Source organism: Rhagoletis pomonella, unplaced genomic scaffold (genome assembly GCF_013731165.1).
Source record: "Rhagoletis pomonella isolate Grant_MI unplaced genomic scaffold, Rhpom_1.0 Rhpom_scaffold_00002, whole genome shotgun sequence".
Classification (NCBI taxonomy): Eukaryota; Metazoa; Arthropoda; class Insecta; order Diptera; family Tephritidae; genus Rhagoletis; species Rhagoletis pomonella.
In genome coordinates, this window is record NW_023458556.1 from 52149529 (window position 1) to 52162434 (window position 12906).

Sequence of the window (12906 nt, forward strand, 5' to 3'; positions counted from 1 at the left end):
TTTTCAGAGCAGGAGCGTTTCTGTGCATGGGATATCTACTAGGTTTGGCCTTGAATAACTTTAAAAATAGATCAATAGAGATTGTTAATTTTTTTTAATGATTTCTTAAAAAGTATGATGCCAATTAAATTTGAATTCTATAAATAATTTGGTACCCAAATTTTGGTATTTGCTAATTTATAAAACAATTTTCCTTATTCTTTCAGATGTGATAATAAAAACAAAATCATAAAATATTTATAATCAAAAACATGAAGTGATGCTGTTGCCCATTCAATTCGGAACCAAATAACAAATCATAAAACAAGTTAGCCGACATTTAATCAACAAGTCTCACGCATGCGATCGTGTTTAGTTCCTTGCGTGTGTGTTTCCGCTGCTGCAACAACTGTTTGGATGTATGCTTGTAAATCTTTTAAAATTAATTAAAGCAAAAATTTAGAGTGTGCATGAGAAATTGAAAAAGAAAGGAATTTTTAAAAATGAAAAAAAAAACATTGAAAATAAATAATGATATTTGGTGCAAATTGAAAACTAGAATTAAGTGAATTTTTAGTGCAGAAAACAACAAGAAGCTATCGGTTTTTCTCTCAATGATTCAAAGCAAGAAAAACGCTTTTGATTTTTAACTGTTGTGCAGCATGCTGAAAGTGAATACATATGTAAACTTACATCTTCTACGCATACATACATACATACGTACATAGAGTGGTGCATGCAACTACTCATACGAGTGCATATGTACAGTTAAAACGAGGAAGACGTGAACAGGTGCGCGAGTGAGAGTGAAAAACCACCGTCCATTGCGGAACTTTGAGGTTAGTATCTGCGCTTTCGCACAAAAACAACGAAGAAATAAGATAAATACCTAAAAAAATAAACTACGCGAAGTTATCTGCACGCGAATATTTTGTATTGAATGATTGTTGGTGTACTCCACCAGCACCAGCACCAGCAGAACAACGGTGGTGAATAGCTAACAGCATCTCCATCAATACCGGGAGCATAATAATAAAGACGTAAGAAACAAAAAAGAAAAACACATACATACATACATACAAACAGCAACAACATGGATACCACATCGACCAGCACCGCCGATACGGCCAACAGCAGCGGCGATAGCAGCAGCTCAGATGCCAATTTATCGTTTAGTTTCGTACGGGTGAGTTTCACTTTTCATTATTGGCGATACAATCTATTGTATATGTATTCGAATGTTATAGAGCTATGTACATATAGGATTTAGTGTAAAGGAATTTTTCTTCGTACATAGTTGCAATTTTTTGGCATCCCAATTAAATAGCTATGTAAAGGAAGAGTATGTATGTATGTAGTAAAACTTGTTGTCAGTACTTAGGCATTACTGTACATTAATCATATTGAATGTACAAAGTCTGAAAAAAAAAAATTTTGGAGTACCCTTAGCTTGCTTACGATCCAATGATTCGAACTAGAGATGGGCGCGGGATATCGGGAACCGCGGGACCCACGGTACTGATTTTAACTTGGCCGGGATGGGCGGTATCGCGAAGGTCTGTGAATTTTTACGGGCGGGACGGGACCAAAATCCTTTCCCGACACTCCAGATAAAACCGCAACCTCAGCAAATTCGGAAAATCTTCTTTTAAAACGATGTGTGAAATATGCACTTTTTATGTTTTATTGGGGCGGAAACGAACAGCAAAGCAAAACATAATAATCGGAAGATGTCAGATCTTTAATTATTTAAAATTAATTTGAAATACATGTGCATTTGCCTTAGTCATAGATTTCGGGACCCAAGGGACCCGCAGTACAATTCTGAAAAACGTCGGGATGGACGGGTTCGGGACTTAAAAATTGAATTTCGGAATGGGCGGGATCGGGACTAAATATTTAGTCCCGTGCCCATCTCTAATTCGAACTTGAACTTTGAACCCTTGAGTTGCCGTATTTCCGTTAAAAAAGAATTATCGAAAACGGTTAACGCGTTCTAAAGTTATCCGGTAACATACTCTTACATACTACATATATAAAAAATATTCGACGAATTGATAGTATCCTCAATGTTAAAAGTCTTTTAAAAATATATACTCAAAAGTTGAAAGATGAATAGAATCAAATTAATAATGTGGTTGTTCACACTTGCCTGGTTATCAGGTTATCTATCTGGTTATGTGGTTATATTTCTTATTCAGTTTACAACAATAAAATACACTACAGAAAAATTATTTTTAACCAGATAACCTGATAAGCGTGTATGTTTACTTACATAATAGCCATTACGCAGCGTACGTTTATTTATAGTGAAAACCTTACGCAAAAAAATTTTTCGTAAACTTGTTCTCAGAACATTGTGATACTTTACATTTAACAAAAGTTATAGAGGCACATACACAAGTTTCGAATTATTTTTAATGATACGCTGCAACTATGTTTAAAATGTTTTGTTGTTGTTTTGTCGCGGTAACGGTGTAAGCGATTTTGGCCGCGTCCGGTAAAAAACGTCAGTAATTTCTTTTCTTTGCCAAGTCATGCTAATTGGAAATACCAAGTGAAGCCAAGTCTTTCTTCGCCTAGTATTTCCATTGCAGATAACCCCATCCTCCTTCTCTGCTACCACCAGCGGATATCGCACTGAATACTTTCAGGGCCAACGGAGCTACTTTTACCAACGCCCAAGGGCATGTAAGTACATCTTCCACGAAATCTTTGGCTCGAATACTCCAATGGCCGCCTCTTCGCTTCGGCTATGATTTCCTACGTTTGAGCACGGCATGAGTGACTTATGAAGTGTGATTTTTGTACGCAGAGAGGGTACCTTACTTCTCAACTGCATACTCAGTCCAAAGTAGCACTTGTTGGTGAAAGTAGTTCTCCGTTGGATTTCTTGTCTGGCATTACCCACAGCGTTCATGTTGGTTCAAAATAAATCAAAGTACTCTAAGTAGCTGCTTCAAATTGCAACTGTCAACATTTATATTAGTGCGGAGGGTAGAATGTGCTGGTTGTTTGCTTGATAACAGAATATACTTCGTCTAAGACGAATCGTCTTGTCCCGATTTTTGGAAAGACAAAACAAACGGTACGGTTGTTGTAGCCGATGAACTTGGCATAAGCCAGTAATTTCACGCTTTATAAAAAATGGTGCCTGAGCGATTCAGTTCTTTAGCTCTTATTATGTTCTCCAGCGTCGGATTAAAGGGATCTTACGCTAGATAGTCGCCCTGTCTGAAACTTCTTTAGCTACCTAGCAGCTCCAAAAGGCATCGCAGCGTATAGGAATCTCCTTAAGACGCCAAACTTTTTGATAATATTTTCAGCCGTTTTTCCTATTGGCCAACACTTCAACCTCCTCGCACTCACGCATTTCGGATTTGTTCTTCTTATAAAAGAAAACACTTAAGGAGCGGGAGATGTGGTCCAACAGCTTGAAAATATCGGTTTTTTGAAGAGTATTGCTAGCTCTGCTGCCACAAGATATTGAATCGACTCATCGTTTGGCCTTCGGACTTACATAAGCAGGCTTAGGCGGTCGGAATGTTACCAATATAAATCCTATCGGTTTTTCTATTTTGATTTATTTTTTACAATCATCAGTTCATCATAAAAACACGCCAAATTTTACTGTTCGATGTAGCCATCTTTAGCCCGGATAATAGCATCGAGTCTGGCCGGGAAGGCTTCACAGGCAGGCGAAGAGCAATCTACTGTCTCATATTTTTTAGTTGATAATTTGACCTCGAGAATGGATCATATGGAAAAATCCATTAGGTTTAAGTCCGGCGAATATGGTGGTCATTGATGCCAATAAATGAAGTTGAAACATCCAATGATTCTTTCCGATTTGTTTTCGTACCCAAGGTAACAGAGCATAGTTTAAAATATTTTCAAAGTCGACTTGTCGACATGACCAAATTTATGTAATTGACCCACAGCCTGAAGTGTCCTGTAACAGTGACAATCCTTATATACTCTTTGGGAAGATTGATTAGACGTTGGAATCTGCTTAAATTGTATCCCCCGTGTAAGCACCTAGCCTGACGTAACCCAGTTGGGCAGCGCCAGTGCTATTATTTTATTGTTTTTGTCCCCCTCCTGAGTTCTTCTCTGATTATATTTGGACCTATTTCCATGTGGGGCTTAGGCCCAACTTGGAATTGTAGCCGCCTTTTCCCTGGCTAGTCTGTTCGCTATCTCGTTACCCTCAATTCCCATGTGACCACCTGGAACCCTTGTAAAAGGATGCTTTTGTAAATTGCAAGAGAGTTAAGTCCCTCTATGCGCCTGGTTATCACTGAGGAGGACGAATCTCTCATTGCCATAGTTCCTACTCCGATTTATCTCCGCACACAGACTGTTGGCGAATGATATGCTAACCCTGGGGCCATAGATTCCAGCCTCTATGCCTTCGGGTGTTTTCGAGCCGTCTGTGTACCTGTGTAGAGTATTCATCTGTAGTCGTTTTTCCAAAATGTAGGTACTCCATGCTGCCTCTCTACACACTTCTATACTGACCCTCTTTTCAAATACTATTATTAGAGTCCTTTTAGCCGCCTGCTATATGGTTAGATGTAAGAGCTCCTGTTCAAAAATTACTTCCAGCGCTAACTTTTCTATGCTTTCTTTTATACTTTGCTTATAAATATACCGAAAGTCATTACACCTAAAAAACTTGATTTCAATGGTTCCATTTAATTTAAGATTGTTGCCAATGGCGAAAAGCTCACATTGCCATCTCGTTCGCGTGTTTATTTATTGCGAAATCCGCAAAAGTGTACGATTTGACTGTGTTCTAAATAACGTTTCCAGTTTTAACGTTTAAGAGTGATTTTTTAATTGCCTATATTAAACCTTGGGAAAATGCTTTAGTTCAACGTAAAAGTAACGCATACATATAGTACTTTCCCTTTCACTTAACTTTAGTGTGCATAAAAGTAATGAATGGTAAAGGAATATCAAAAGTATTCACTCACTAGACTTACAACTAACTTCACATTTTCTACACATTGGGTATAAATAGCAGCAGGCGGTTCAAGTTTTTGGTAAAAAATTGAGGTGCCACTCACTATTTTTCTGCCATAAACGCGTTTTGTTTTTAAAAATTCATTTCAGTTTATATCAGCGGCAGCTTGTTTGTACGCCAGCCAGTCTGTGGGGTCTTTTTATCTCTTCCGAATATAAAACCAGTCTTTGTGATTGTATACAACATTCACATTGGGAAATACGTACATACATATATACTAATAGGTTTATGTATATATACATACATTAGGGTGATTCAGAAATTTTTTTTGCTCAAAAGTTTTGTTTAGACGCCAAAATAAGTCTCTGAAAATATTAGCCCTTAATATTAATATTAAGAATGTCCGCATCGCACTTTTCTATTTCCCATAAGAATAACACAGGAAACATTTTTAATTTTTTTTTTTTTTTTTTAAATCTGGTTTTGATATTTAACGCACGATATGTAGTACTGTAAAGGCCTTGGAGTATTTTTGTAGAGAATCGAACGCTCTACAAAAAATTCTCAAGTAATTTTTCGAAAAGTCAACTCGGTCAAGATGTCAAATTTGAAAGAATGGTGAATTCGACTTTGACCTCGAATAACTTTTGATCGAGTTGACTTAATGAAAAATGGCTTCAGATCTGTATTTAGAGAGACCTTTACAGTAAATATAAAAATCAGTATTAAACAAAAAAAAAATAAAAATTTTCCTGTGTTATTCTTATGGGAATTCGAAAAGTGCGATACGGATATTCTTAATATTAATATTAAGGGCTCATATTTTCTGAGACTTATTTTGGCGTCTAAACGAAACTTTTGAGCATAGTTCCGAGGAAAAAAAAGTTTGTTTCTGAATCACCCTAATATACATATACATATCGTCGTTTAAAGTACAAAACCGCGTATCAAGAAAATGTAACGAGAGAGCAAAACTTGTCTTTTTTCAAAACGGTTCTCCCTTTTATCCCTAATTATCTCTTCTACTTATATTTATGTATCGATATATGTATCTTTTTTGACACAAATGTCAGTTAGAAGGTTATACAGAACCACGATACGCGGTTTTGTACTTTAAACGACGATATGTACTTATGTATGTTATACGTCTATTTAAAGTACGCATTTATGAGTATCTATACTATATATACTCGCAAGTTTGTATATATGTATAAAAACTCGTATGTACGCATTGTACATTGGTTACTTTTAATTTTACCTATTTTGTTCGGCTGCAAATGATTTTGATCTGACGTACGATTAATGCTCTTTGACGCTGCGGTTTCTCGTCCGTTCGTTGATCGAATGAATGATTTTGGGGTATTTACAGATTTGATGCACCTACGTATGTAAAAAGCATATTTGTGCATGCACATACATTTGTACACGCGTGTAAATACACATATACATACATACATAGGCATGAAGGTATATGTTGGATGCGTACCTCTAAACAGGTTATAAAAGCCAGTCACAAAAAAATCATAACAACATTAAAATGCATTTTGCGGTTAAAATTTAAACTTTTTTATTGAATTAAGGTCTTTAAGATTTAAAAGCTATTGGTTACCATCAATCCCGCTTAAATATTATTGCCTATTTAAGGAAATTTTATTTATTTATTTTTTAGACTTTTTCAAATCATGTCCGTGACTTGTGGTTCCTTAAAATTCGATTTTGCCTGTCCATGATGGTGATCTGCTTCATCGTGGTGTAATTGAGGTCTCGGGCGGAGAAGACGTTTCGTGGAGAGTCTCAGTCCTTAGATTTTTATTTGGAAAGCTTTATGTAACGCGTTATGTAATGATTATGTAACATGGCTGTCATAGAACTGGAGGGTTGAGCCGAGCTAGGCTACAACTGAAATCATCTCTTGGAACTAAAAAACCATCTAAGCTTTCTGTCCTCTTGAATATTTTATCGCAGACCAACCACCTTATAGTGCAGACGAGAAGATCTGAGCTAAGCTAGCCTTAACCCTTTCTTTGCCGAATTTTTTCAATGCAGGAAAACATTTTTCGTGGTTAAGGTCAAATATTCCTCAAAGTTGACAGTTTTAAGGTCTTTTCGTCAAATGGATGTACAAAATACTTTTAATAATTAATGCTCACAACTTCTATTGAATGAGCTCACAGCCCTAAATAAAGGCTTCAACATATGTAGCTCGGATCGGTTGCATCTCTAACATTGAGTGGACAGTGTGGTTGGTGCTCCACCAACTGAAGCATGAAAGTTGCTAAATATTATTCATTTGGCCTACATGACCATACCAAAATGGCGGCTAGATGTTGCTCACTTTCCAAAAGCCATTGGCAAACTTCGAATACAATTTAAATTAAAACCCCTACGACTATTGGTGCATTTGAAATAATAATAATACTTTGGCGCTTACCCTTTTGCAAAGTGTAAATGACTTGCCTTGACAGTGGTGTAAGATACAGCGGTTTAAAAGGCGACAGCTTTCGGGTAGAGCAAATACTTTCTGCTTGAAAATCACTTGCAAAGTCAGACAGATTAATTGATCTTTCGACATCCAGGGATTCAGAAAACCAGTTAATGTATCCAGGCGGAGGTATTATAATCCACATTCCATTCGACTCTCGACGGGAAGTGGCCTCCGAAGAACCTATGCTATTCTTTTTCAAGTCGTGTATAATTAGTGTCCTGTCTTTTTTGGGAATCGATCGAGAAATTTCATTCCTACCTATGCGGAATTCTACGTATGTCTATAGAAAATAGGCTTGCAAGATGTCATTGCACATGCGATATCTGAGCTCTATCTAATTTTTCATGATTTGATTGGATCCTAAGGCTGTCCACCAGAAAAGCAGCTTGCAAGAACAAAAAGCAACGCTCGACTTATTTCTCTCTGCTCCCCTCCTCTTACCCTCTAAACAATTGTAATGGTAGAAATCGGCCATTCAACTTTGCCAATATAAAGCTGGGGACTTTATTCCTCACCGTAAAGAGTATTAATTCTATTTACTCTGGGTTGAGTGCTAAGCTCGTCGGCCTAACTAGACCTCCATCTATTTTGCTGCTCACCGGTTGCTAAAATAATCACATCATCGGCATAGGCCACTACTTTCACCTCCTCACTGTTTGAGCTTAATCAGTACGGAGTTGAGAGTGGTAAGCCACCGAAGTGGCAAAATCACTCCACCCTGAGCCGCGTGTTTGATACCCAAATAAAAAAAGCACATTCGTGTACATAAATGTAGTGTCTTCAACTGGAACCAAGTGTCTTCAAGTGGAAACAATATTATTCGTTTTTCAAGAATTTTATGTTAATTAAGAATTGTACTTTATTGTCGATCTTGCAAAAAAAGAAAGAAAAATAATTTCGCGGAAAGATGTTAAAATTTTCCCTCATTTACAGTGATGGAACTAATGTTTCAGTACAAACCAAGCGAAACGAGACATCAGGCAAGTAACCAAAAAAAAAGAACTAACAGTGTATGTATGTGTGTACAAATATGTTTGCATTTTCGCAAGAATGTACATACATACACATAAGAACACGAAAACAAAATTATCCGCTTGTAAATTATACTCCTAGACCAGTATTTTTATGTTGAAAATCATTTATTTATGCCCACCGCATGGGTGATGTTTAACAAGTGCCAGTCTCGCACGATCAATTGCCGGTAAGACACCACCCCAAACTAATTGTATTATTCATTAAGCTAAAAATTTGCATTTCTTGTTTCTTCGCGGCTTTCAATTTAATTGTTTTATTTCTTCACTTCACATTCAACTGACAATAAATATGTATCCGGCCATAAATGCATGCGAAACATAGAGAGTGGCAAGTGAAAAGAATCGCATTTGCAGAAAAAAAGGAAATGCCATCAAAGTCAGCTATGTACGTGGAAGTGATGAAGTTCTTTCCGAATGTCGAAGCAACTTGACGGCCAATGAGCACCTACAGAACTCATTCATTGTCACGGTTACGGCTGCGGCCATAATAGCAGTAGCTTATAAAAAAATGGTACAAAGGCTCTGAAAAAAAAACACAGTGGTGCTAGAAAGACAGTTTGCTAGAAGGAAGTTAAATTTACGTAGGCACCTCATCATTACTCTCGACGACGCACTTAGTGTTGGCGTTGCTGCCAAGCGACGAACTAAATACATTGAAATATGTACAAGATTCATTGACCCTTGCGTGTAAAGTCAAACTGCGTCATTGTGCGTGCGCCTTTTGGTAGTTAAATTGGTCGAGAGAAAAATAATGAATAAAGTTATGACTACGTTTCCCGCATTTTATGTGTCAAGCCATCAAAGCAGAGCACCCTGATATTTAAGTGTAATTAGATATAGAAGCATGCCCTGCAGGAAATTTGGCATCTAACGATCTCAGAACCAAATCGACAGGGCAAACGTTGTGTGCCAATAATAAATTGCTGAAATGCGCCATATACATATGTAGACCTACTCAAAGGTGTACATAAATTTAGAGACGAGAAGCGTGAGGCTTAGATTCGAAAAAGTGGATAACCAAAGAGAAAGTGATAAGGCGATTCGAACTAGTTACGCTCCCAACTTTTGCGACAAAAAATAACTGAAGTTTGTTTATTTATTCCAACTGCAAGGCATCGAGTCTCCTATAAGAATTTAAGTTGACCGTTTTGCTCACCTACTTAGCTATTTTCACAGCAGGCTCTCCGCCATTAGCTAGAAAGTTCTTAGAACTTTGCACATCGAGGTTTTAGTCGCTAAGACGAACTACTTCTCGTTCCCCTAACAGCCTTATAAAGAGGACACCAAATACTTACGACCTGTTCGGTGAACCGTACTTTAGCACCCAAAAATGTTTTGAGGGCAAATACAAAGTTGTATAGCAATAATTCTCTTTGGTTCGAAAAAACAATTCGAGGCCTATAACAACAATAAAAAGCTATTAGGTCACATCGGTTTTGGCTGAGATTAACGAGTCTAAGCGGCTGTAGCCAAGTGAGGCGTACTACCATTCCTTGTGACCAAGGTTCAATCCATGGGAAAAGCAATATTAAAAAAGAAAAATTAAATTTCTCTTTTTTTTCTAAATAGCGGTCGCTCTCCGGCAGGCAATGACTGTCCTTCGAATGTCTTTTTGCACCGAAAACTACTTTCATAAACTTCAATTTCCGTTCAGAGGTGGCGTAAAACACACACCGTAAATCGAAGGAGAAGCTCGGCCAAAGATTTAGCAATAGTGTAAGCGTGTTTATTTATTTCGTTTCATTTAATGCGTCTGAGCTGGACAAAACGAGAAAATTGTGAGGTATCAAAGTCATTATGGTCGCGGTGAAACTCATGACCTCCACATTCTTGATCACTCATTTTTTCTCCTTGAAAAAAGGAACTCCGAATGTCTCCGAATGGAAGTTTGGACTTTCCACACTCGCCTATCAAATCTAATATGTCTGAGCGAAATATTTATAAAATTAGTAATATGTGTACTAGGGCGGGTCGATTTAAAAATCGCTCATTGCTCTGTGAAAATCGTATTCTAGGGATCAAAATAAGAAACTTTGCCGAAGGAACCATACCTCTAAAACGAATTCTGATGTCCCCCAATTTGGGTCGAACTTTTGGGTAGGGGCAAATTTTGAAAAATCCCACTTTGACCCATTTAGAGTGCTCCAATCGAGTCCAAATGTATGACCGACCCCCACTAACTTTGGACGGCCGATCCACCCATGCCAGTGGCACACCCCCTGGAACTCCCCTGGGGGATCATTTCAAAAAATCACCATTTTTGGCCTTTACATGAAAACATCAGCTAAATGGCTATGTTTTTTCTTTATTTTTATTTATTTATTTATAATAATATTTATTATTTATTTATAATAATATCTATTTTTTCTCTTAAGAAATTTATTTAGTCAGAACATATGTAAATTAAAAAATTAATTTAAGTGAGTTATAGAAAAGAAACTAAAAAAAATTATTGTTTGAAGTCTTTTTTACTTTCAAGTCTGGGCAATTTCGCACGGCTCTCTAATGTCGTCGCCATAACAGCCTCTACATTTTCCGGTATAACCCGTTTGGAAACGCTAGCTAGCAATTGAACATGTCGTTCCGTTCCTTGTATGTGTGATGGAATTTTTGGATCATTAAACGGTGGATCATCTTGATTTAAATATTCTTTCAATGTATCGTACGGAATGCTTCGCGTGAATGGTGGTTCAAATACGATATTTATATCATTCAAATTGATCATTTCCGTATAACTTGTGCAATTAAAGTTTATATCTGGTTTTTTATAAACTCTAAGTTCCATTGGCTCGTCAACATCGGTTCGATAGCGTAGAATTTTCTTGATGGCACAGTCGCGCTTTTCTTTGCTATCATCAAACAACATTGATAACAAGATATTTTCCGAATGCGCATAATATGAATTATCTTTAATTACTTGATTGACAATTTTGCGTAAACGAGGTTCTAGAAATCGTGACCAACCAATGAACTTGAAAAATAATGCACTGCCGTACACGACAGAGCTGTAATACTTGATATTGAAGTACATTGGCACATAACATTTAATTATAAATTCAACCAGAATTCTTAAATTTGCATCTGGATTTTCCGTTGTCACATATAATCGCAATAATCTAGCAGCCTTGGTGAGCCACCGAGAATGTACAATTTTCCCTGGTTTGATGTTAGCCAGATCCACCGGAACCACGCCGCTAGAAATTGCATGGGCCATGTCGTATAAGTACTTCGAATCGGTGGAAAATTCAATTTTTTCTGGAGCAGGGGGCATATTTTGCAACTCAATTTTCTGGAAGCCGTCCACCACCTGAAAATACATAATAATAAAATAATTAAAAATGGTTGACAATTATAATAAATGAGTGATAGCAATAACTTACCGGAAGAGTTTCACAAGTTTCGATTTGACGGCTCAGTTTTCCGGTTGCCGATCTTGGTCCAGTGCTGGTTGATTTATCCAAAGCTTCAAACAAATGCCGAAATGGAAGTTCGTTGAAGTGTAGAAGGCAAACGAACCAATGCAATGGTCTTTTTAAAAGCAATGCATCCAGTGATATATTTTTATCGTTGAAAAAACCATTTAATTTGGTTGTTTTGTATTCAGCGGTTTCATGTTCCAGTCTTACCTAACCAATCAATTCAGAATTGGGTTCTCTCAAAATAACAAGATGAGGTTCTTTTACCATCCTAGTATGATACTTCTCATCAATTTTATCTATCGTTAAAGTATCATCTTTTCTGCCATCGAATGAAAACGCTAACAAATTGGTATCATCTAACCGTTTGCGAAGCACTTCTTGTCTGCATTTCTCTTTTTCTCTGCGAACTTTCCATTTATCCATGATGAGAGGTTTCCCATGCTTATCTTTAATTTTAAAATCTTGCAAAAGAGCGGTTCCCAATGCTGATGCTACTCTGTCAGGCACACCAAATCTGTCACATACCAAGGCAAAGTTAAAACAATCGTATCTCTCTGTGTATTGTGAACTTGTGCTTCTATCCATATCTTCTTGAACCGGTGGCGGTGCGTATGTTGAATCATCGGGATCTTGGTATGTTGGCATTGATGACATAGACGTTGCTCCTTGCTCTTCAGTTTCCATCACAAATGCATCCATTGTTAGTCTTCTCTGATTATGTTGATCGTGCATGAACTCTTTGAGGCGTTCGGGAACCCAGCCGCATGCACATGGAGCTGCCTTCAAATCGCATTTACATGTTCCAATGTAAAAAATTGTTTCCAGAGATTTTACATACTCTGTAAATTGTTGGGTGTTGTTTCTTCTCTTGATTTGCTCTTGATACTTGTCAAGCAATTTATTCAATTTATTAAATACACTTTTTTTCAGCATTATTTCCATACCAAGTTTTTCCCAAATTCCAATCAACTTATCTTGTACTTGAATAGTGAATGATTTATGGGAAAACTTTTTTTGTTC

At 37.1% G+C, this 12906-nt stretch overlaps 1 protein-coding gene across 1 annotated transcript in view; it reads left to right on the plus strand.

Moving 5' to 3' along the window:
• Positions 1–210: 210 nt before the first annotated feature.
• Positions 211–12906, plus strand: part of LOC118753710 (rhophilin-2) — a 149765-nt gene continuing 137069 nt past the window's right edge. Inside the window, exon 1 of the mRNA XM_036488581.1 lies at positions 211–1165. Within this exon, the coding sequence (XP_036344474.1) occupies positions 1073–1165 (93 nt within the window). The 5' untranslated portion in view covers positions 211–1072. The remainder of the gene's footprint in view (positions 1166–12906) is intronic.